Source organism: Maylandia zebra, linkage group LG7 (genome assembly GCF_041146795.1).
Source record: "Maylandia zebra isolate NMK-2024a linkage group LG7, Mzebra_GT3a, whole genome shotgun sequence".
Lineage (NCBI taxonomy): Eukaryota > Metazoa > Chordata > Actinopteri > Cichliformes > Cichlidae > Maylandia > Maylandia zebra.
Window position 1 is genome coordinate 4,337,885 of NC_135173.1, and position 23,611 is coordinate 4,361,495.

At 40.7% G+C, this 23,611-nt stretch overlaps 3 protein-coding genes across 7 annotated transcripts in view; all 3 read right to left on the reverse strand.

The window, feature by feature from the left end:
• Positions 1-152: 152 nt before the first annotated feature.
• On the reverse strand, positions 153-7,879 carry panx2 (pannexin 2). Its single transcript, XM_004570787.4, has 6 exons — positions 7,777-7,879; positions 5,097-5,772; positions 2,805-3,919; positions 2,396-2,531; positions 1,983-2,168; positions 153-1,756 (listed from the first exon to the last, which is right to left on the reverse strand). Exons 2-6 carry the CDS (start codon positions 5,323-5,325, stop codon positions 1,440-1,442), a joined length of 1,983 nt encoding a protein of 660 aa, XP_004570844.1. The 5' UTR covers positions 5,326-5,772; positions 7,777-7,879; the 3' UTR covers positions 153-1,439.
• A 1,410-nt stretch (positions 7,880-9,289) lies between these two features.
• mlc1 (modulator of VRAC current 1) lies at positions 9,290-14,613 on the reverse strand. 4 transcript variants are annotated; one of them, XM_004570790.3, is made up of 12 exons: positions 14,303-14,613; positions 13,650-13,970; positions 12,252-12,341; positions 12,033-12,086; positions 11,818-11,919; positions 11,580-11,681; positions 11,389-11,460; positions 11,183-11,299; positions 11,003-11,059; positions 10,594-10,716; positions 10,256-10,417; positions 9,290-10,037 (listed from the first exon to the last, which is right to left on the reverse strand). In XM_004570790.3, the coding sequence occupies exons 2-12, from the start codon at positions 13,905-13,907 to the stop codon at positions 9,960-9,962; spliced, it is 1,215 nt and encodes a 404-aa protein (XP_004570847.1). In that variant the 5' UTR covers positions 13,908-13,970; positions 14,303-14,613; the 3' UTR covers positions 9,290-9,959. The 4 variants fall into 4 exon arrangements, with proteins under 4 accessions (XP_004570847.1, XP_012780011.1, XP_012780010.1 ...); XM_012924557.2 differs by having other exon boundaries at positions 10,247-10,417; XM_012924556.2 differs by having other exon boundaries at positions 9,290-10,040; positions 10,247-10,417.
• A 6,259-nt stretch (positions 14,614-20,872) lies between these two features.
• btbd11b (BTB (POZ) domain containing 11b) overlaps positions 20,873-23,611 on the reverse strand; it is a 78,380-nt gene continuing 75,641 nt past the window's right edge. For both annotated transcript variants that reach the window (XM_004570793.4, XM_004570792.4), the window contains 5 exons: positions 23,252-23,354; positions 22,711-22,792; positions 22,516-22,584; positions 22,280-22,393; positions 20,873-22,164 (listed from right to left, as the gene is read on the reverse strand). In XM_004570793.4, the coding sequence (XP_004570850.2) occupies positions 21,955-22,164; positions 22,280-22,393; positions 22,516-22,584; positions 22,711-22,792; positions 23,252-23,354 (578 nt within the window). In that variant the 3' untranslated portion in view covers positions 20,873-21,954. The remainder of the gene's footprint in view (positions 22,165-22,279; positions 22,394-22,515; positions 22,585-22,710; positions 22,793-23,251; positions 23,355-23,611) is intronic.

A 23,611-nucleotide genomic window follows, 5' to 3' on the forward strand; every position in this document is an offset into this window, starting at 1 on the left:
AAAATCATATTAAAGCAGAGCTCTGATACAATGTGCTCTCACACACTAGTACTACTCGTTCTAAAGTGCTTTTGGATGCATTTAGTGTGCTTAAGTAGTCTCTAACAAGGGGATTTTGAGCTAGCCTATGGAGATGAAGAATCACCAAGACAAAAGATTTCATTTAATTTTAATGCCCCAGAAAAAAAGGTATGCATAGGTCTACCCATTCTTTAGGTAGGCCCTGAAAATGAGACTAATGTCTTCTACAGTTGATGTGCTGTTGGTTTCTGAGTCAGTGCAGGCAGTTCCTTTATTCTAGTCTGTACCCTAATGTATGCAGCTGCAAGAAATGCAAAAAAAAATAGTCTGTGTGTTTATAGCAGATAATGAAAACCTTAGTCATTCTTATAAAACCCTTATCCTGCTCATCTATATATTCACTTCACATTAGACACTTCCTCAAGAAGCCAACAGAACACAAAAGGTCATATTTTACCAGTGAGTCCAGCTCCCGTCATCTCAGAGCTGCTATTAAAGTCTTCAAAAAGAACACATCACGGTAACTGCCTTTTTTACAGCATCAAAACATATCTGGCATTAGTTTCACTAAGCAGTATTACAGTTCTACTTTGTTTTACAAAGTCACGCTTTCAATGGGGAGTCTGCTGTCTGCTGTACTTTCAAATGGCGTCCAAGTATAGTTAAGAATCGTGTTCTTATGCAATTGTGAAATGGCAGTAATTAGCCATGAAACATGTCATATTTAAACACCCCACAAGCAGTGAGTCATATACAGTGTCTATACATGTACAGCGTGTGGAATAAGATGTTCTAAGCGCATACATTATTGCCACAATTATACTGTGATCTTTTGCATATTAATTGTGCAGATCTCAACAACTGTATTGCATGAGCTACCTTTCTACTTGGCTAGTGGGATAAAGGGACTAAGCGTTATCATGTGATTAAAATACATTTTGTTTGATGTTGCAGATTTGCATTTCTAAAGTGTCTGCCTTTTTTTAAATTATTATTAGGAAAGTCACTCCTCGCTCTTTACCCTGTCTATATACTTTTTCAATATAACTGTGTGACCCTGCACTGTAGCACCCTGTTGAATTATGTCACTGCTGGTTTCATTGGTGGGTGATTAGCTATACACAGTCATCCTGAGACATGAGTGTGACATCATTTCCTACAGTAATAAGCTGGTCAACACAGGTAACGAAACATATATCTCTCAGTTTATCCTTTCTGAAAGCTCAGCTTTGCCACAAGAGTCTTCCCAAGTCACATCTATTCCATTTCTGCTCCAACAATCCTGGAAGTACAGAAGTTAATTGAAAGATCAGAGGTGGCAGCTGATAGAAGGTGACTGGCATGGAGGTTATGTGTGTAGAGTGCAGTGTCAGGGAAAATAATCTCAGTCACGGTTCCTCTTCTTCTTCTCCTCTTCCTCAACATTCTCCTGCAGCGATGAGCTCCCCAGGCCTCTCTGCCAGCCTGTCCCTCCCGCTTTCATCCTCTTCTTCCTCAAAGAGAGTACGATGCATACTCAGTAGCTGGTGTGTGGGTGCTCTTGTTAGTGGAGGTGGTTGAGACTCAGCATTTTCCTTCTGAGTGGAAGGCCCCAGTTGTTGAGGTGAGGACTTGGGACTGAGCGCATCTTCACTGGAGGGAGGGTTGGGGCTAACTCCATTTACATATGTAGTGGTGGACAGGGTCCCTGCAGAGAAGGCAGCGTTGGTTGATTCTGGAGAGCGAATCTTATTCTCTGTAATCAAATAAATATACAGAATAAAAATGGGAGCTAAAGAGAAAGAAAGTAAAAATATTAGCTGGCCAAAGGTGATTGGCCATGCAGCACAAGCATCGTATGCAAGTAGAATGTGTATGTTGTAAATAGCTATGCCCACTGTCCTGCTGTAGAAATGCACTATGAAAGGCACATCCAAATGAAATGATATCTCTGTCTCAGGCATAAGCACAATGAGAGCTACCTGTAATTGCACTGGACACATGAACCACAGTGTGTGTGCCTTCAAGGTACACTGTATCCATGTTGTGCTCTGAGGGTAGAGGTTCTGTGGTTGTGGTCTCCACCTTGGGCTTGCGAGTTGTCAACATATACGGGTGGACATCCAAAGAGAAGTTGCGTGTATGCTTTTTCTCCATTCCACTTACATCTACAATCAGAAAATAAGTAGATCATTAGAGCAGATGGGGAGACCACCCATCAAGAGTGTTGTTTAAACTGTCTCAGTTCATTTTATGGTCACAGAATTCGCCTACATAATACTAGATACATAGGAACATATGTTTCATACTGGTCGGATAGTGCGCCTAACTTATTTAAACTAATTATAAAAGCTTTAAAATGTCTTTCTTACTACATATTCAAACTACCCGATACCTTTTGTTGAAGGATGCTGTGTGCTCTTGTTATCCAAAATAGGTGCAATAATGCTGTCTGCCACTATTTTTCGTCTGAGAGGTTTGGGTTTTTCCTGCTTTGTGTTATTTTCCAGCCGTGTCAGGGTGAGAGGTTCCTTCACATTGGACAGAAAATAAAAAGAGGTCAGTTCAAGTCTTCAACAGCAACAGATGAAGTCTTCTTACTATTTTGCATATATTGTAAGTCCTAAAAGAAAGCTGCTTCTTATGCCTCTTCAGTGAAAAAGGCCCTTATCAAGAGTTACTATTACACCATTTGAAGGATTATGGCCTAGAGTATGTGCGCTCCACTGAGTCAATATTTAAAGTAAGGGTCAATCTGCTTCTAGAGGATAGTACATTTTGCATTCAGAAACATGTTTCCTTACCTTAAATGGTTGAGGAAGAGGATTTGAGGATGGGATCCATTTAATCTTCTTACGAGGTCGTTTGACGACCAGTGGCTCACCACCCATCTCTCGAACCCCGAGGTCAGAAGGATCCATATTGGGATCAATTGTTTGGATCCCAGATTCCCTCACAGTGGGTGTGGCATCATGGTTGGACTGTGCAAGTGCAGCCAGCAGCTGCCTGACTACATTGTCGTACATGAGGTCACTCTCATTGGTGATGAAGTCCAGTCGGTTGAGCGACTTAATGTGATCCCTGTTCTCATTGCAGAACATGGCCAGGATGTTGATATCGCAGAACTGAGACTTCTGCCAGCGTCGCCGCGTTTTAATTCCAACCTTATGGAGTTTGTCGAATACAAAGTTGGACTTGCGTACCACAAAAAGATGCAGCAAATTAACCAGAATGATGAGGTTCATGGTGCAGAGTAGAGCAATATCTACTGCTGCCATGATGCGCTGCAGCTGCACAGCAGGCAGCTTACAGTTGACCCTGAGCTTCAGCTCTGGATAGCTGCTAATGTCTGGGTGCTCACCTAGTGCACAGGTGAACTCATTTTGCCTTTGGCGGGCATAGTAGGTGCTCAGGTAGGAAATGGGTATTGAACTGAGGCAGATAATAGAAAGATGGCGAGCCAGGTAAATCTTGGCCAAAAAGTTGCTTTGGCCTCGTCTCTCCAAATATTTCTCAAAGAGGTTCTGCTCAGGGCTCTTCTCTTTCTCTGCATTCTCTATGATCTCCCTCCTCTCCCGCTCAGTTATGCCCGGCCCTTTGGACTGGATCTGCTTCTCGATCTTTGGGGCCCGGCCCTCAGCAGCTCGATGATAGCAGTTATCAATCTCTTGAAGCAGGAAATTGAGCTCTGAAGTGAGCCTTGTAGAGGCGAGGAACTCCCAGCCCAAAGCAGGAATGTACATGATTCCCGCAAAGGCCAGCAGAGCATAGGGGAGGAACTTGTGCTCAAATAGCGAAGGCCACTCAGCTGGCTCCATACCAGGTTTAGCATCACGAAGCTCTGTCCAGCAGTAGCCTCTTGCATACAGTGCCTGGTCTCGAGTGAAGTTGTGTGGTGTGTAACAGTATATGGACTCCTCTGAGAAAAGTACAAGTATAAAGAATCAGTCCAAACTTTTCTTTAAATTACATCTCATAATAGATTGTGCTGCAAACTGTTCTCCTTATTTCTGTTAGTAACAACATGTTAGTAAGTAAATGACATGTAAGATCAGGCAGAAATACTTTTAATAACATCAGCTCTAAGTAACAATGATATTTATGCTACTTATTTAAAAGTGATATCTGGAAATGGATGCATGTGCAACATTCAGTAACAGGAGTCAAAACTGAACCATAACATGGCTCTGCAAAACACTGCAGATCCTTACAAACAGTTAAAATAATAGCTCTTCTTCAAGCTAAACCTATGACTTGTGAATCAGTAGACACATGTTTCAGTGATTCATTACATTCTCTAGGAAATATCTTGCACCTTTCTCATCATTCATTTTTAATCAGTACTCTCATCTCATCTTTTAGAACCCATTCAACACAAAGCATTGTGTGTCTCTGATCATACTCAAGCCACATTTTGAAACGAAAGAAGCACCTTTCAGGCTCTCACAGAGGAAATGAGAACACCCAGATCACTTCACTGTCCATTATGTACAAGACTAAAAGGTTTGAGGGATCACCAGTTCCATTTAATCTTTCAAACTAAGCACTGTCACCTCTGTTATTATCAGTGGTTATTAGATTTTCTCTTTTAAATAAACATGCATTCTATTGTTATTAGGGATAAGGATAATGTGTGCAATGACAACACTTGTTTCATTCACAGAATGCTAGGCACCATCTTTGTGCTGAGTTTCCTCAAAAATAATAAACTCTTCTGCACATCCACTGACTTGCTGTTTAAACACATAGTCCCAGCTGGTTACATGCTACACAGAGCCTGACTCAGCAATGAACCGACATTCCTCTCTGGGTTTTCACTCTGTCTTCTACCCAAACCCACCCTTGTCTCCTAAATCTGTAATCACTTTCACTCCCTCAGTTCTCCAATCTGTTTTCTTCTCTCTCTGGCATCTAGTATTTCAGCTTTTCTTTTTTGCTCTGCACCATACTGCTCCCTTCTCTTTTATGCCTTGTTTCCAGCTTACACTTCTTACTACTGTATGTATGCAGCCAAAACCTTTCTCTGATCAAAAGCGGTCAGAGGGCAAACAGCTGCAGGTGTGGCTTTAGCAATGAACCCCCCTCTAGCAGCTCACCTGCAAAGTTCCTTGTGAAGACCAGGGTGACTAGCAGGATGGGGATGATGACCGTCCCTATAGTAACAACGCGATCAAAAGGAAGCTCCAGTTTGATTTGCACCATGAGGCCAGCCAGTGCCCCGCCCTTCTCATCCTGAGAGGAACCCGGCAAGATCAGCTCCTTCAGCTTCTCGCCTGCAAGTAGAGCTGTAGCCATGTCCAAGTTTTGATCGAGGATGTTCTGCATCCGGAACAAAAATAATGCACACCACAACCCCCCTCTGGGCAAGAGGGGAGACTAGACACTCCCTGATGAAGTTAGATACTCGTCAAAACAATGCTAGAAGCCACACGTGCCACACGTGCGCAGGAATGTGTGGCCAGCTTCAGCCCCTGTCACCTTGTGTGGAAAAGTAGTGGGTCATACTGTGTGGCCTGTGTTCTTCAGGTCTCAGACTCTTCTACCGTTTCATGCAGCTCTTCTGTTGCAGACAAACAGACATAATGTGCACTGCTCACTCAGCCTCTCCGTTGTGCATCCCCATGTTTGTGTGTCTCTACAGCGTCTGGCCTCAGTCTGCAGACCCTGTGCTGCAGGTTGAGAAATGAGCTGAGTTTGGGGATGTGTTCTTGCAAACCCCAGGGAGAGTTGTTACATGAGCTTGGGAAAGGAGAATCAGTGACCAGTCCTTTCCTGAAAGACAGAGAACAAGTTAAGGGCAGTGTAGTGTGTTCATTTCTATAAAGGTACACCGAGGTGCAAGTTGTCATTGAATGTACAATAGCATATTAGCGTAATTTAAAAGAGCAACAGTCTGATTGATACTGCTTCACACCTTCTTCCAGAAGGCTCTCTGTTCCCATCCATCGTCCTCTTTAATGCAGTCATGTGGCCAGGGATTTCTAATCCTCCCTCTCTGACCAGTGAAGTGTGAGGAGGATTTTTGTCTTTGATCAAGCAAGGATACTAAAGGGCAAGTTTATACTCGGAGGACTATTTTAATTTTAAACTGTTTAAAGCATACTTTGATGAAGCGTCTATTTGTGTTAATACATTAAAGGCCTGATATCTTGGGGACTGACTCTGTTTCAAATTTCACCCCGCTCCTCTCTGGACTATCTGGAACAACATGTTCACACAAGGACGTCAGATGAACCCCGACACTTGTCAGTGACATCAGGGGGTTATCATGTGTGGCTTATCGTGTGCATCTGAGAGTGGCTATTTGAGATTGAATGCATGCATGGTCAGGGCTGTAACTATGGAAATGCTTTAAACTTGCTTGGTCATTTCACAGGAAGCTCTTACAAATTCCCTTCATGTGGAGTTTGAATACATCACCACTTTCCATCAACAATCCCACTTGCTCCTGCATTTTCCCTTCATATATGAAATCTTTTTTTAAAGCGCTCAATTTGAGGCTCAAAATGTAACCTAATATCTTGATGAGGACAACCTTGAGAATGTGGTTTCGTGGGTAAAAGGGACAATTAGCTGCCAGCTTTAAAGCACATGCTTAGCAGTGAGAAGGATCACAAGAAGATGATTCTTTTGAAATTACAGCAGAGTATAATATTCAAGGTTGCACAGGTTAATGCTGAGATCACTGGTTCTATATCTGAAATAGAGAAGAAGATGTCTCTCGTGAGGTATGAAACATTTACTTTAAACTATTTTCTCAACTGCCTCATGACAGTCAAGATTTATTTTTACCCTCAAAGACTATCTCATGGAAGATCAGAGAAGAAGTAAAGTTTGCATAATTTAAATTTAAAGGGGTAGAACACCCATTTCGGGAGCTCAGCTGGAAGCTGCACTGCCGTCTGCGAGCCACTGGCACTGGTCCAGTCAGACAGATTATACTCCTCAGTTGGGCAATGCTACCAGTGTTTAGAGAGGGAATCCCAGATTTCTTGGCTACTACAACATCCAGCTAGAGTTTGGCCAGTTCAGTCAGCTACAAAGACACAGAGCCAGGCTCCGGGACAAGAGCTGAAGGAGAGAAGCTCCATTCATCCATTATTAATTAATGATAGCTGAGGAAGGAAGAACTTTCAGGACTGATGTGATGTCTTCTCACAAATGTGATCAGATAACAGTCCAGTGAACAGAGTTTAGACAACGTTCTCTATATGCCCTAAACAGTGCACAGGAGACGATGTCATCACCCTTACGATTTCCTCAGTTGTGTCAGTCTCTGACGGAAACACCTGCAGGAAGATTTATTTGGGTTGAGAAGATCACCATGCCCTTAGTCGGTGTTCTGCTAGGACGCTTTTAAGTGCTGTTTCTTGACTATCAGTTCCAAGACACTAGAAAAACCAGGGGGACACTTTCACCACAGACATGGCATTGCAGTGAATTGCAGCTGCCTGCAAATGACGACCCCTTTCAGCACCCGCGCGGTGGATAGTTCCCGAATAGCCAGCCAGAGACGAGCCGCTAAACAACATCAAGTGTAGCGATTGTGTGTGTCAGAGGAAGCGAAAGTATGTGTGAGTGTGTGAGCTGCTCCGTGTGTGAGAGAGACAGAAGAGGAGATGCTCAGGATGCTGAATACCTGTATGAACTGTGTACCTGTCCGCACCAGATGAACCACCGCTACATTTCTTGCTCTGGTGCAAAAAACGGAACAATGTGCAAGCTTTCAGGAAAAACAAACAAACAAACAAACAAACAAAAACAAAATTCACTCACCGTCTCTCGTTGCATCTCCCGGCACGGTAAGAGTTAATCTGCAGTGCGGGCGAGCAGCTACAGCATGTATCCGAGGCACACCGGTTTGTTCCGCCTTTCCCCCCCCAGCTCCAACCCTCTCCTCTTCCCTCCCCTCCCCGCCCTGCTTCTTCCTCAGAAACAAGAGATGAGAAACACATTAAGATTCTGTAGTTCAACACATCCCCTCTCTTTGAATCGCAGGATTAAGTGCGCATTTCAGACAGAAAGGCGAGCTAAGATGCTAAAAACATATCCCAATCCATATCCGGATTATATTTATTTTGAAAGGTTTACCTGTGAAACTGCCTCTTATAGACACAGCTCTATGGATTTTAGGATTCTTGGATATGACAGGCTCTAAAAGATAACCTTCTATTAAATATAAATAAGCAGTCCTTCGAAATGTTATTAGTATTACTATATTTAAAGGCTAAGACTTGTCACTGAAGCCTTTAGTATAGGCTAAGTGAAACAAACACCGGCTATTAGTCTACTCAAAGCCCACATTAGCTTAGTCTACAACCAAACCACAAGGCACTGACAGGCTTTTGTTTCCCACTGATATTGGTTTATCCCACCTGCCCATCATCTGTGACTGTGGGACTGCCACAGAGACACGCAAACAGGGAATGGGAAAGATGTCTGTCATTCAAACTCACTGGGTGTGGCGAGCATTTTTGCTTTTTTTGGACATCAACTAGTCATCTATTACTAAATTATGTAGGCCATAATTTCAAGAAGTACTTAAAGGAAAACGACACAAAATGCTTAGTGCACTGAAATATATTGCTTTTGATCACGCTGAATGTCACGGATGAACTTTCTGCTGCAGAGCACAACACTCCTGTACAAGGACAGTTTCATCGATGCTCTCTCTTCTTTGTCTCAGACACTTTTAACTCAAGCCGGTTTCCACCGGTTAGGGTATCCTTACCTCACCGTCTGCCATCTCTCACTCTCTTCTTGGTCATGTTGCAGTATGATAAAGCGTCTTGTTGTGGCGGTTTAAGTAATAATAATAATTATTATAATAATAATGACCTGATGTGATGAGAATTATATTCATATTTGACAAGCCAAAACTGACCAGACATCGTTATAGTGACCACCCCATTTCCTCCTCCTTTATAGTTTTAATATGAGTAAGAGATGTGAGGTGTCTAGCTCAGAGACAGACACAGGAGCAGAGGGATGCGGGAAAATTGATAAAGGAAGGAAATGAAGTTAATAAATATAACAATATGAGAAGGCAATTTTCATGTCCAAATGCAAACACAGGGGTGCTGAAGTTATTGCAATTAAACCGATACACACATAAATTCCACCTCACAGCTTGGTATCAAATTATAAGATAATATCTGAACAACATTTCCATGAAAGTTATTTTCAGATGAAGACTTTTTTCTTGTTCTTGGTTTTCCCAGCACAGAAAAAACCCATTTCCCATTCATAAAAAACATTCAACACGTACACAAATTTACTCTTGACATACTTAGTGCTGATGGCATTTTATTTTGCACAAGGCATACTTTCAGTTAGTATCATTTACATCAGTTGATACTGCTGCACATCGGCTATATTAAAGCAGTTCTCCTGTAAAAACTACCACACAAGGAACCTGGCTACTGAGTTAGACTTTGCCATGGATTTAAATACACTTCATTAGTTTTTGCATTTGTTGCATCTTCCACCATGATTAGTCACCAACATGTGAACGGGCAGAAAACTGTTTCAAATTAGGATATATAAAGAACTGTTTCAATTTTGTGCTAGGGATATTTTCTATTACTTGTCATTGACTCGCATATTTTCAATGCAACTAGCATACAGTGTAAAAATACATTAAATCTCCTGACCACAAAAAATACCACAGTGGTACCAATATGGAAAACACACATAAAAGCATTATCTATGCAAGAAAAAAACACTAACAAAAGCAAAACAAAGTACACCGTTTCAATTTTTTTTCTCCTATCTTTGCTTCATTTTTGTGTATTTTGTTCTTTATTCCAGTCTCCAGTTTTCCGTGTCTTTCCAATACTGCTTTTCCCTCTTGCTCTAATATTCTCTGTCTTCTGATTATACTCTTGTATTTGCAGCTTATAGCGCTTGTTTTACCCTTCTTCTATCACCAGGTCTCTCCAAATTCCTGGATGTTCTCTTCATTGAGCCATTTGGACCACAACTGCCTTCCAAGCTCTGTCTTTGTCAAAATCCTGCAATGCTCCATTTGATGTTTGCTGCTGTGGAGGATGAAAAGGAAAGAAAATATTCAGAGGAATCAGGTGTTGAGCATGAGTGGTACTGTGCTATTTTTGCATGTAGTTCATTAATTGATACATATGCATTTACATGTGGTATACCTTGATGCTATACTCATCAGTAAATGTCTGTTGTTGTAAGTAGTGATATAGACAAGAGCAGGATTTGCACATATGGGTGTGTTTACCTGGCATACCTCACAGTAATGCATCTGGGTCTGAATGTTGTCATCACACTCTGGAGCTCCCATGCGAAGCTGACTTTTGTAGGTGGCACAGTGCACCACAGTGGCTGAAGTAAGAATTGCCTGCACCAGCAGCAGCACCATCAGAATCAGCAGCAATATGTCATAGGATTGCTGGGATACAAAGAGAGACAAGCACATATATGTGAAATTGGTGTAGTTTTAAAAGTAATTTCTCATGATTTACTTCCCCAGCTCCTGTATTTTTGTTTTTAATGACACCAGAGCTAAGTGGATAACTCTTGAAAATACAAACACAACCATATATTTTCACTTCACTTTAGCCTCACTTTGGCTGTAGGCACATCATGCAGGAATATTTCAATAAAGCTGATCACACTGCAAGAGAGGAAGCCAGAGGCTGAAAAGAGCAAAGGAGACGTCACGCTGCTGATGGCAATCAACACCTCCACCTGAGAGATACAGGGTTGAGAGCAGAAAGAAGAAAGGCGGAAAAAAGAACACAAAAAGCCAGTAGAAAGAAGAAATAGATGTGGTATTTAGATGAAATTATACCTGCTCCAATGACATTTTGCACCCACGTGATTGCAAATAGCAGGAGGAAAAAGTTGAGATTGAAAACAAAGTCATAAAACACTGAAGTATATGAATTTCAAGTTTAAAACCAACTCCATGGTATAACAGCTTTACACTGTACTAATCTCACAGATCCTGCAGATATCAGATTATTGTACTCACCAGGCATTTGTTAGGGTATTCTGACACAACATGACTGGCAATAGCACTGGGGAAACACTGCAAAGAATAACAGGTAATGTTATGCGATTGAGTTGCTCGTCAGTCATTTTAAACATACCTTATCATTCTGAGTGGCCACAAGAGCCTTAAAAAACAGTAAGCTTTATTAAGCCAACTTACAGCCACAAGGATCCAGAAAAATGTAACAGACAAGTAGGGACCAGGCAACAAAGCGTCCATGTTGAGCGCAATAATGCCTCCAAATACAGCCGAGATTCCTACAATCACTTCAATTACCTGTTGCAGACATCAGTTATGGATTAAAAGAAAAACATATACATATATAGGTTATATAGTTATACTTATTTATATGCAAGTTTACTCACAGAATATGCTTTAAGGAGCCGAGTGGGGAAGACTGCAGGTTTGATAATCACAGGCCTGTCGTATGACCCCGACTGGAGGATGGATAGAAAAATGAAAATTGTTTAGGATGAAAGAATGAAAGGGAACAAAAACAAACAAATAAACAAAAAACAAAAAAATCGCTCATGTAGACATGCATACACTCACACACCTTCCTGTGGCAGCAGCAGTCCTCTGCAGAGCGGGCTGACAGGATGACAGTGCTGGCCATCAACACCTCCAACAAGATCATCAGGATAAGGTTGAAGTTAATCTGAGAACAGACAGAACATGTTAGGGGGCGAGAACAGAGACGCAACTGCTAAAAGAGAAAACAAAATATAAAAGAATAACTCAAAATGTTTGTGTTTGTGCATCCAAAAGGACGTTTTCGATTCAGATGGATTTACATTGACAGCTGAGGGGTTCAAGACCAGCTTACAACCAAACCAAACCAGGCATGTGGTCGTCACAGCAAATGTTGACACATAGACCACTTGAAAATCTGACACCTTAAAGGAAACATGAGAGTCTAATTAGTATCGTGCTTCGGTAAAAGCTTCAATTAAAAACCATTAAGACATAATTATCTGTTTAGCCTTTGATGAGTTCATTGTTTACTCACTGCAACGTGTCTGTTCTTGGCAATAGCAAAACTAGCTATTGCTGCAGGGATGCCCTGTGAAGAATACCAACAAAAAGGAGCTGCTGTATTTATCTATGAAGACCATTACTGCCATTTTTGACATGACTCCTGTATAAAGAGTGTGAAAGATGCAGTAAGGTATGCTAGCTTTCAAAGCAATATCAGCATGTGATTAAAGTAACTGTGATGGTCACTTACAGAGCCCGCAGCACAGCGCAGGTAGTCCATGGCAACAGGAAACACATTTCCCAAGTACAGAGAGAAACCAGATGTGATGAGCAGACAGCCCTGAGGACACACCGACGCACACACACATACAGCCATGTATACACAATTAAAAGGGTCATAAATGCATTCAGCAGGTAAAACTGTGCAAGAATTCCTCTCTCATACACACGAGCCATTTGAGAAGTAACTAAGCCAACTGCATAATCCTGCCTGGTGCAACAGCCCCACCAAGACTCTTGCGTCCGGTGGGCAGGTGTCTGACTGATAAACACTAAATAATCACAACTGATATACCTGCAATTTACCAGAAATACATAGGTATGCTTCTAGTATGATCTGCGACAAAGTGGGTACTTTTTTTTGCAATAAACACAATTTGGTTTTAGTTTGAGCAACAATTTTCTGGCATGTAGCGTTTACAAGTATATATTAGATTTTATCATATACATTTGTGTAGTCAGCATGATCTTTTTCATTTTACAAAGTATTGGAGACTACTTTTAGTTAACCAAACTTCATTTCTATCTAGGGTAGTGTCTGTATAGTTCAGCTTCTTCCAATGTGCAGCAATTTACACACTGCAAAACTTTCCCCGCGTTGATCCTTGCATTGAGCTGGGTGTGTCTGCTCACACTTACACTATGTGCACAAGAGTATTGGGCCACATCTCTTAATCACTGAACTCAATAATAATATGGGGCTGGGCTTTGGCTCCCTTCCAGTTCCAGTGCAGAGAAGTCTTGATGCTTACCATGACAATTATGTGCATCTCACTTCATGGGAAAGGCCCTTTTATGTTCCAGCATGACTGTGCTAGGTGAGCTTGCTGTGGAAGAGCGTGACTGGCCTTACCTCAACCCCACAGAACACCTTTGGGAAGAACTATAAGGGAGATTTTCAGCCAGGTCATCTATTCCAGCATTAGTGTCCAACCTAAATGATCTTTTGGATGAATGGGCAAAAATTTCCACAGCCAGATTTTCTATGTAAAAGGCTTCTCAGAAGAGTGGAAGGTATTATAGTTGCTAAAGAAGGGGCAAAGTCCTTAAAATGCCTACAGATTTAGAATGGGATGTCCTAAAAGAGCTTTTAGGCGGTCCAATATTTTTGTCTAAATAGTGTAACACAATACACATGCCCAAAATTGATCTGCTAACATTTTAATTATTGAAACAACCCCATCATGGTGTTCTTTCCTTGTGGAAGCACAAAACAGGATTTCTTGTTGCCACTTCTCACTCAAAATTTCAAGATTGGGGCTACTCAAAAAAAGAAATCACCCCAAACTTTAAATCTGTGTGTTATGGACTAAATAGAAAAATCCTGTAGTGTGCTTTCGTTGCTTCCCCTGACTGTCTTTCCTCTCACCCCTATGAGGACACTGTAGAGCCAGGCCCTGTAGCTGAAGCAGGGGTGCTTTAGGGGCTCCGGCTGGGCCAGCTGCAGGTCACTGGCCCTCACGTCCACTGTGTAGCTGTCCCGTTCAGACCTATCCCGCTCCCCTCGGTCTGGCCTTCTCTCAGCTCCCCGGTCACCCCGTCGTCCCAGTGTCCCATTTCCTCTCTCCAGAGTGGGCATGTGGGTGTAGGTGAACTCCTCTCTGGCCGACAGCTCTTCGCGCTGCATTGTTAAAGTGGCTGGTGGCTTGCTTCAGTAGCAGGGCGAAAAGTATGGAGTGAAGAAAACACCCTGTGGGAAAGAATGAAAAAACAAAAAACAATATCACATTCCAAACAAGGACAAGCTCTTCGTCTTCTCATCATGTTTCTCTTTACGATCGTTCCTTTCAACAAGAGGTCCAGTAATTGTAAAAAGTGATGATGGCAATCGGAGCTCTCAGATTGGAGCTTTCAGGGGAAAATCAATTAAAATCACATTAAATAAAGAGAAAGTATGCCATTAGGCTACTAATCATGCAGTGTAACAAAAACACCCCACACCCCTCCCCTTGTTTCTGTCGGTTCAAGCCAAGAGAACTTACTCTACATTCCACTGCTTCTTTTTTGCTTGTCTGAACTCACCTACTGTTGTTTGTCTCGCAAAGTCTTCCCAGTTATTTTCCAGGAAATGTATCCTTCAAGAACTGGAATCATATAACTACAAAGAAGACAGTTTGTCTTTGCTCGAAGCTCCTTCTGCTCCCCATCTCTCTCCCTCGCAACTTGCAGCCTCTTGCACCCCCACTCTCCTCCTCTTTTCCTTTTCCTCTCTTTCTTTCCCGTTACATGGCGTTACTCAGAAACAGTTCTGAAAAGTTTTTTGAACCCATCAAAGCGTGGAGCTAAAACACATGGCTCTTGTGCTGCCAGCCTACTTTGTGCCAAAGAGAGAGCGGCTGTGCATGACAACAAGGGGAGGATGAAGGGGCTCGCACTGGGGGCAGAGTTAGAAGGGCAAACACCCTCTTTACCCTCCTTTTTGCCCATGCAGCCACACATGCACATCAAGGCACTCACAAAACTGAACAATAGGCCTTCAGAACTGAGCACATAAGAAATTTAGAAAGTCACATTCATAGCAAGTAGAAATTCGCACAAGTGCAGAATCAAACTGTTGTTTTTTGCCTACAGTTAAGTGCGTCCCCCTGTTGTGTCCCCCCTCACAACTTCCCTCTGTGTTACTTAGTGTTTCACTGCACTTCACAGCCCACTAAATTAAGATGCCCAGCAGTGCTTTAGAAAAGAGGCGACAGAGACATTTCCATGGCCTAATCACATGGTCCCTTGTGTGACACGGCTAATCTGATGATGGATCATTTCTGCTCCATATAAGAATCTCTTAATGACTCATTAAGGACTAAATCCAATTGGATAACAACATTTTGTGGGTGTGTGTTAATTGTGTCCGTGTTTAAATGTCTACATATGTGAGCACCTCGGGATTCCTTTCAGTCTTTAACACAGCCAAGCATTCTCAGTTCAACATTGTTCCTTGGTGGTGGTAACCATGGCGACTCCTTAACAACTGCTGTCACCACAGCCCTTGCCATTCCCTGCCCAAAACACAACACACACACACACACACACACACACACACACACACACACACACACACACACACACACACACACACACACACTGCAAATACCATGACCACTCAGAGAGCATTTTGAAACTGCCCTTGGAGAAGGCAGAGGGTTGGGAAAACACTGATTGAATGAGACACAAATCAATATCCAAATATTAATATAACAAATCAAAACAGAGTATTATGCTACTCGTGATATTTATGTCCAATGAAGATAAATGAATGTCAGTATTAGGTTTGGAGGGTGGCATGAAAAAGCAGCTACTCTAATGGCACTGCTATTGTCTTGACAGTAATTTTAAATGGATGCATGTCTGCAACAAACGCTTTTAGCCTTTTTTGTAGAAGTGTAAACTTTAAAAGAACAAACTATCGGTTCACTCTAAAAGCCTTTGTTTCTCTTGTTCCTCTTGACTTTTAGGGATATACTTAAGTCTAACAAATTTTTCCACTCTGATTAGCATCTGCCTGCTTCCCACTCTAACTCCATTCTACACCACAGACTACTATGACATTTCAAGCACATCTGACCAGTGCTTAAATTTGCACATAACAATCATTCCCAAACCTCAGACTGCCACTGCCCGAGTTTGAAATGCAAATATCTTCTGCAGCCCACCCAAGTCTTTACTCGTGACTGATGTTGAACTTGATTCTCCATCAACAGCTTTAGATTAAGATTCAGGTTAAGATCCAAGAGGATTAAGGTTTACAATAGTTTACTTGTTAAATTATCCCATATGGAAAAGAAATAGTAAAAACTTATAAAAGACTTGTATAAGATGTGGCCTATTTCATATAGTGAATCATATAAGGCTTATATGATTTACTCATGAAAGTGTCCACTTTCTCATTACTTTCATATATTGTTTTAGGAAGTATCCAAAACATACAAGTTTCATTTATATAATATTTCAAGGGATCTTATATCTGTTTTCACTCTTGTATGCTTTTCATACAAGTTTCACACAAGACAGATACAAACTTTATAAGATTTATATATATCTTTTCCATATGGGATATGTCCCTGTCTACTAAATCTTTTTACATTTTGTAATAAATGAGTATTTCAGTTAACTGATTTTGTTTTAAACGTATTTTTATCCTTCTGTATATTATTGTATACTACTATTCTTATTATATATATTGTATATCTTATTCCTCTGTCTCTCTTGCTACATTGAGCATGTGTATGACAAAAGAATTTCCCTCGGGATAAATACAGTTCTTCTTATCTTATCTTATCTTTTTTTAAACGTCTGCAATTTTTAGGGCCCACCTGCAGTATCTTCATGGCCCATGAGGTGGTGACTGCTCACACTTTGGTTAACACTGGTCTGAAAAATACAACAGAATGGGTGTTCTAGAAATGCTCTAGAAATTTGAAAAACAGTTTCTAATACACAATAATGTATTTTCTTTACCATATTTCCTATTTTCATAACATATTTGATAGCATATAGCTGGACTGTCTTTATTAAAATAAACTTTATTACTCTAGAAATAACAGAGACCATGTTTATTTCAGGAACAGTACTCAAGACCAAGTTGGATGTAGTGATGGTAAATGTGATTCTTTTTACTGAATTGAGTTTGAATGAGTCACTAACCAAAGTGAATCGGGATTTTTGGGTCATTTGAGTCACTGAGTCAGTTGACCAGAGAGTGCAAAAAATGTACATTTTCACTCAAACTTAATTTGTTTCTCTTTTCATGTAAATCCTACTGCTAAGATGAGTGATTGAAAAAGAAAAACAGCTATTTTTATAGAGCAAAAAAAAAAAAAGATTTCTAAAGGGAACATTTATTTTATTTATTTTTATTTTATTAGTATTTTCCCCAAATGTGTCAAATATGTTTTCTCATCTAAATGTCCACTGAGCTGTTCCTTAACATTGTTTGCCAACCAAGAAGAAGAAGAAGAAGCTGTGAGCCAGGAGGGAGGGGTGAGGGAGGGGGTGAGTGAGTGAGTCAAATCAAATCAAATCAAATCAAATCACTTTTATTGTCACATCACATGTGCAGGCACACTGGCACAGCACATGCGAGTGAAATTCTTGTGTGCGAGCCCCACAAGCAACAGAGATGTGCAAACACAACAACACAAACGAGCAAAATACAAGAATGGCCAACCTGAAACTAATAAATATATGTACAATATATAATAGTGTATGCATTTCTGGATGTGTATACTAAATATTTTCCTACGTGTGTGTGTGTGTGTGTGTGTGTGTGTGTGTGTGTGTGTGTATACACATTTTTACAAATTAAATAGTAAAAAAAAAAAAAATAATAATAATAATAATAATAAAATATATAAAATATACAGAGTTGAATATGTGCAAAACAAGTGGCATTTATATACAGTGTGGAGTGAGTGATTGTTTATGCTACGATTCAGCCCACATTGCCCCATCGTCTGCAAAAAGTGAAAACCCCATTCCACCCTCTATGTGGAACACATCATTAATCAGCAGTGAAAACAATAGTCTAACTATGCTTCCTTGTGGCGTTCCATTTTCTATTGGCAAACTCTCCGAATAACTCCTCCCAATCCTTACTATTATTCGTCGGCCTTCCAAAAAATCCTTAACCCCTCTGAACATTCAACCATTTATACCCATTTCCCTCATTTTTATCAATAGACCTTCCCTCCACATCATATCATACGCTTTCTCTATATCAAAAAAGACCGCCAGCACACTCTCCTTATTCACTTGTGCCTTCCTTATCTCATGTTCCACTCTGATACTGAGCCAAATATCCTTTCTTTTCTACATAGAACACTGTCAAAGGAGCTTGCAAAGAAAAGCGTCTGGACTTCTTTAAGTTGCTTGAAGACGTTTCACCTCTCATCCGAGAAGCTTCTTCAGTTCTAAGGTCAAATGGTGGAGAGTCCCAGATATAAACCTAGTGGTGGTAACCCCCCACAGAGGGACAAAAGGACCCCTGATGATCCTCTAATCGCCTGAGCCAAGGTGGGAAACTGGGCGTGGGTCTCAATCAGCCAGAGTTTCGGGTGTGTTCATTGTGAAACCTGGCCCCACCTTATCATGCGAATTCCTGAGGTCAGATGGCCCAGGATGTGAGTGGGCGTTAAGGTGTCTGGGAAGGGATCTCAAAACTGGATTATAGATGGCAGAGAGTTGGTGTCGTAAACCCCCGCCTCTGTTCAAAGATGGTCGCTCACAGTGGACATAGATGGTTCACCCGAAAGACAAAACGCCAAGACACAAACTTAACAATGTGGTGTATGCTGTACAGTGCAGCGAGGAATGCCCAGACCTCTACATCGGAGAGACCAAACAGCCACTTCACAAGCGCATGGCACAACACAGAAGAGCCACCTCCACAGGACAAGACTCAGCAGTCCATCTGCATCTTAAGGATAAAGGACACTCTTTCGAGGATGCCAATGTTCACATTTTGGACAGAGAGGACAGATGGTTTGAAAGAGGAGTGAAAGAATCCATCTATGTCCACTGTGAGCGACCATCTTTGAACAGAGGCGGGGGTTTACGACACCAACTCTCTGCCATCTATAATCCAGTTTTGAGATCCCTTCCCAGACGCCTTAACGCCCACTCACATCCTGGGCCATCTGACCTCAGGAATTCGCATGATAAGGTGGGGCCAGGTTTCACAATGAACACACCCGAAACTCTGGCTGATTGGGACCCACACCCAGTTTCACACCTTGGCTCAGGCGATTAGAGGATCATCAGGGGTCCTTTTGTCCCTCTGTGGGGGGTTACCCCCACTAGGTTTATATCTGGGACTCTCCACCATTTGACCTTAGAACTGAAGAAGCTTCTCGGATGAGAGGTGAAACGTCTTCAAGTAACTTAAAGAAGTCCAGACGCTTTTCTTTGCAAGCTCCTTTGACTACGATGACCTGGATGACTGAGAGCCTTCACAGACATACATAGAACACTAATCTTTCATTTATCATTCTCTCCATTATTTTGCAGACGTTGGGTGTTAATGCTATTGGTCTGTAGTTTCCTGGTTTCGTATCTTCTTTCCCTGGTTTACGTATTGGTATTATCACTGCCTCCTTCCAGCTTTGTGGCAACTTCCCCAGGGCTATTTCCGTCAACAACCTCCATTTTAGACCCACCTACAGACACATGACTGGACAGGCGCCAAATGCAGTAAATTTGGTCCCATGTGGGTTTTGGCCCTGCAACTTCTGATTGGTTGAAGTGAGTGAACATGGCATAATTTCTGTGACCCTATTGGCTCAAACAATCAAAAAGGAGTGTCAATCATGCTAATTGGCCAAAAGAAACCAAAGTTACAGCCCCTCAGATTTTAAAGGGCCAGAGGCCAATTAAACTCTCCATGCACATGGCAGAAAAGGCCCTTTGCCATGTAAATGCGTGGTTAATTCTTCAAAAATACATATTGAAAAAACAAGCATTTTTAGGCCTCTTAGTAAAATTAATTAATTTCTGCTCTTTAATACCTAAAGAATTAAACTGACATAGTGTCCAATGTGTGCCAAAATTTGACATTTTTATACAACGTCTGGATATTCATGTATTGACAGTGCTGTAATTTTTCACTGCTTCACTTTAGAAACATAAATCTTTGCACAGATTATGTTTATATGTTGGTTACTGAATTTCTGGAATTAAATGTGATTTGAGGCATATTTTTAAAAGGGTTATATGCTAAAAAATAAATAAAAAAATTAGGCGAGGATAAGATCTACTTACTTTTTCTGTGTTCAGTCCCAGTAACTTTGACACAGTAATATCTGCTGCAATATTTATACTTCTGATGAAATTTCACAAGTGTTAGCTTTATTTTGATACCAAGATTGTATACACAGAGTCTGTAATTGCAGAGAAATAATCAATTAATTTTGGGCATTTCATTTTCGAGCAGGAAGCTCAGAAACCTCTTTGGGGCTTAAGAGGTTTTAAAGTTTTTTGGCCCTCAGGGATACCACTGACCTGGGGGTGACTCAAATATGTACAGCCAGCATTTAAAGTGCTGTGAAAACAGAAGCATGGTGCTTATAAACCTCACATTAGCAAATTAATTGGATGGGTTCCAATAGGTTGGCAGCTGGTGCTGTAATGGTTGGCACTGTTGTATTGAAGTCCTGTGGCCTTTCCTGCGTGCAGTTTGCATGTTCTCCCTTTGACTTTATGATTCTCAATGTTTCCTCCCATAATCCAAAGACAAGTATATTAGGTTGATTGGAATGTGACCCTGAAATGTTGTCTTTTTTTTTAACAGTTACAAATTTTCCAAGGTGTAGTGCACTGCATGCAGTGTATGAACATTAATTTACATTTTACAGTCAGCTGAGAGACTCCATGAATTAAGCGTGTTGTGAGGAATTAACATGTTTTGTGTGTGTCTTTTCATTTATTTGCACATGTGTTTGTGATGCCACATTAAACTGCCTACCAGCTGCGATCTAACCTTCTAGGCGTGGAGAACAAAATACTAACAGGGGAACCTTTAAATTTTACATCTGACAGAATTATAGATGTCCCCATGCTCAGATTTTTAGGCCAGAGACCACATCAAATAAATCTGAAAGCAAATACATAGATATTAATCTTTATAGAGGAAAGATCACACACATACAAGTAATGCGGTTTCACAATCCTTGGAGAACATTTGATATCGTAACGTTCTCAGTTTTAGGACTAAACAGACCCAAAGCCTCTTGCACACACAATGATGACACCATGTGACCACAACACATTTATAGTGACCCATGCTGAGGACGAAGGTAGTGTGGAAACAGGTCCTCAATGTAATCGTCCAACAGTTCAAACATAAAAACAAGTCACTCCTCTGACATGCAACATTTAAGCATAGATATTTAAAAGATGAGCTTTTTGTTTTTACAGCAATACAGTAACAGTAAGACACATGAGAAAACATCTGTGGATATATACATTAACTTACATTATCAATAGCTCTGTTTTTATGAACAATATTTACAGAGTTACGGTAAAAGAACAAGTCCTCTTTCCCACCAAGTTGCCTAAAGTCACGTGCTTCAGTCACATTACAGCTGGTTGTCTTGTTTGGCTTTAGGGATTAATCATCTCAGGTCTACAGTAAGTGACTGACAAATATACAAATGAACTTGTCTGTACAGGGGCCACATGTGTAGGCAAATAAAAACGTGAGGCTGAACTTCCTTCCTCATATCCAGGGATAAACTGATGGCTTATCACATTATGCTGATGTTGTTTATTACCTCATTACATCGGTTGAATGTTCTCCTCTGAGTTTCTGTAGCCTCAGCTGATCCTGATCAGTTTGACATGTAACAGAGTGTAACACTACTTAGCTGATAGATTTTTGCTGAATAAGGGACACAGTTACAGTCATATATGTTATTGGCAAGTTGTGGCATAATACTGTACAGCTATCGTATGAATGTCATGTTAGTAGACATGTATCAACAAGGCAAACAGACAGACAGACGTGTTAACCATCTGTGCTAACAAGAAGCATTTTAGCAACTGATGAGCGTCATGGAGAGCAAGATCACGACACCTGATTTCACCTCGAAATCATTCATCGCTCAGATGCATATAAATATAATGTCACAGTTCTGATTGCTCTCTGCTAAATCTTCTTAGTTTCTGGGTTTAGGAAACTCAGAAGTTCAGACAATTGATCCCTTGGAGGAGGACAGGTGGATGGACTGGATGCGAATAGCTAAGGTTTTCTCCAAGTCTCGCAGGATGTCACAGCCGGGGCTGTCGGGTGGTGCGTCATACAGCAGCTGTTTGAAGGGCTCCAACTCAATCAGGATTACCATATTCTTCAGAAAGTAACCCTCTATATAGGATGCTAGATCTGGAGCATCGAGAAACTGAAGGACAGGGAGAATATATATATCAACTTTTTCAGAATATCACTGATTTTACGTCACTTGAGCACCACTGCAACACCGCAAAATGCTTCACAGCACAGTATTAATTTTTTACCTTGGTGTGATTGTAGATCTCAACACAAGTGTCTGTGTTGATGTTCTTAGAGCAGATAATCTCACAATGCCTTTGCAGCGCCTCCAACTGGAAAAACTTTGCTGCTGACAGAAGCTGAAAAAACAACAACAAAACAACTCAAAATTCAAGTTCAAATTGTAGTTTTTTTATTTAACTAAAAAGAAATGATGATAGACATGTTTATGATCCGTTACTCAAGACACTAATGATCTAACCTCCATAACATCAGTGTTCCTGATGTGCAGAGCTTCTGTCCCTCCACAGTACAGATACTGCATGACAAGCTGATAAGATAAGATCCATAATTTACAGAGTGCACATAGAAAAGAAAACACAACATATATATTTAAAGGAACATGTGGCTAACATTTACTTACAATGTCTGCCTTATCAAAACATAATAACACTACCTGAAATATTTGAAATTTGACATTGCTGATTTCAATGCATGTGTTTTCACCACATGGTCTGTTAGCTAGAAGAGTTTTGAATCTGTAGAGAATGATAAAGAGACAAAAGGAGAGAAATATCACGGGTTGGTTAACTTGGTCATGTTTTAAGAACTCACTGAATGGAAATAAACACTACTAACATACAACAGCAGGGAGAATACACAAGAGTGGAGACCAAATTAACTGCCATTCTATTACTTCTTTCTATAATATTGTAATTTGCCTTATGTGCCTTTACTTATACCCTACTTTGGTATAAATAAATAAAATAAAATAGAGTTAAAAATCCCTTCAAGATTACAGAAGAAGAAAAAAAGACTAGAGATTCACCTGATAAAGTTCAAAACATCAGAACTCACAAACACATTAAATCAAAAGTATTTTGCTATATTAAAAACAAGTCAGAGTTGGGGTAATCGTATTTAGCAGGACCTTAGGGTTACAAAATATACTGTGTAAACATTCAACATGTGCATTTTAAAGGCAGAGGTTTAAATACCTGTTGGAAGCTGTGAAAAGCAGAACTTTGTGGGCGTAAAAAGGTTTCCCCTCCACCAAAAAGGTCACATCAGACATTTCTTTATTGTTCAGGAAGTGGGGATCTGAAAGACACATGACCAGAAAAACTTTATGTTTTTCTGATTTTCATAAAAAGAGCAAATGGAGTGTTCAACCTAGCCTTGTCACTCGTTCTACACCCAGTTCAGCTCCATGCAGTTGATTGTATTAATAATAATAATAATAATAATAATACATTTTGTTTGTTATTAGTTTTAATCTTTTAACTTTATGCATCAAGCAAAAAATGTAATTATATGCAACATTCTCTGACTTGAAGAAATTTGTTTTAAACCTTTTA

What these genes read in the sequence shown, in the direction of transcription:
- mlc1 (XM_012924556.2), bottom strand. Translation starts at nt 13,907, where the DNA reads ATGCAGCGCGAAGAGCTGTCGGCCAGAGAGGAGTTCACCTACACCCAC. An exon ending in GGCTCCTTAAAGCATATTCT is followed by an intron (nt 11,300 to 11,388) that starts GTGAGTAAACTT and finishes TGTCTGCAACAG; the next exon opens with GTAATTGAAGTGATTGTAGG. An exon ending in ATTACTGTGAGGTATGCCAG is followed by an intron (nt 10,041 to 10,246) that starts GTAAACACACCC and finishes CATCCTCCACAG; the next exon opens with CAGCAAACATCAAATGGAGC.
- panx2 (XM_004570787.4), bottom strand. Translation starts at nt 5,325, where the DNA reads ATGCAGAACATCCTCGATCAAAACTTGGACATGGCTACAGCTCTACTT. An exon ending in CTTCACAAGGAACTTTGCAG is followed by an intron (nt 3,920 to 5,096) that starts GTGAGCTGCTAG and finishes TACTTTTCTCAG; the next exon opens with AGGAGTCCATATACTGTTAC. An exon ending in TGTGTCCAGTGCAATTACAG is followed by an intron (nt 1,757 to 1,982) that starts GTAGCTCTCATT and finishes ATTTGATTACAG; the next exon opens with AGAATAAGATTCGCTCTCCA.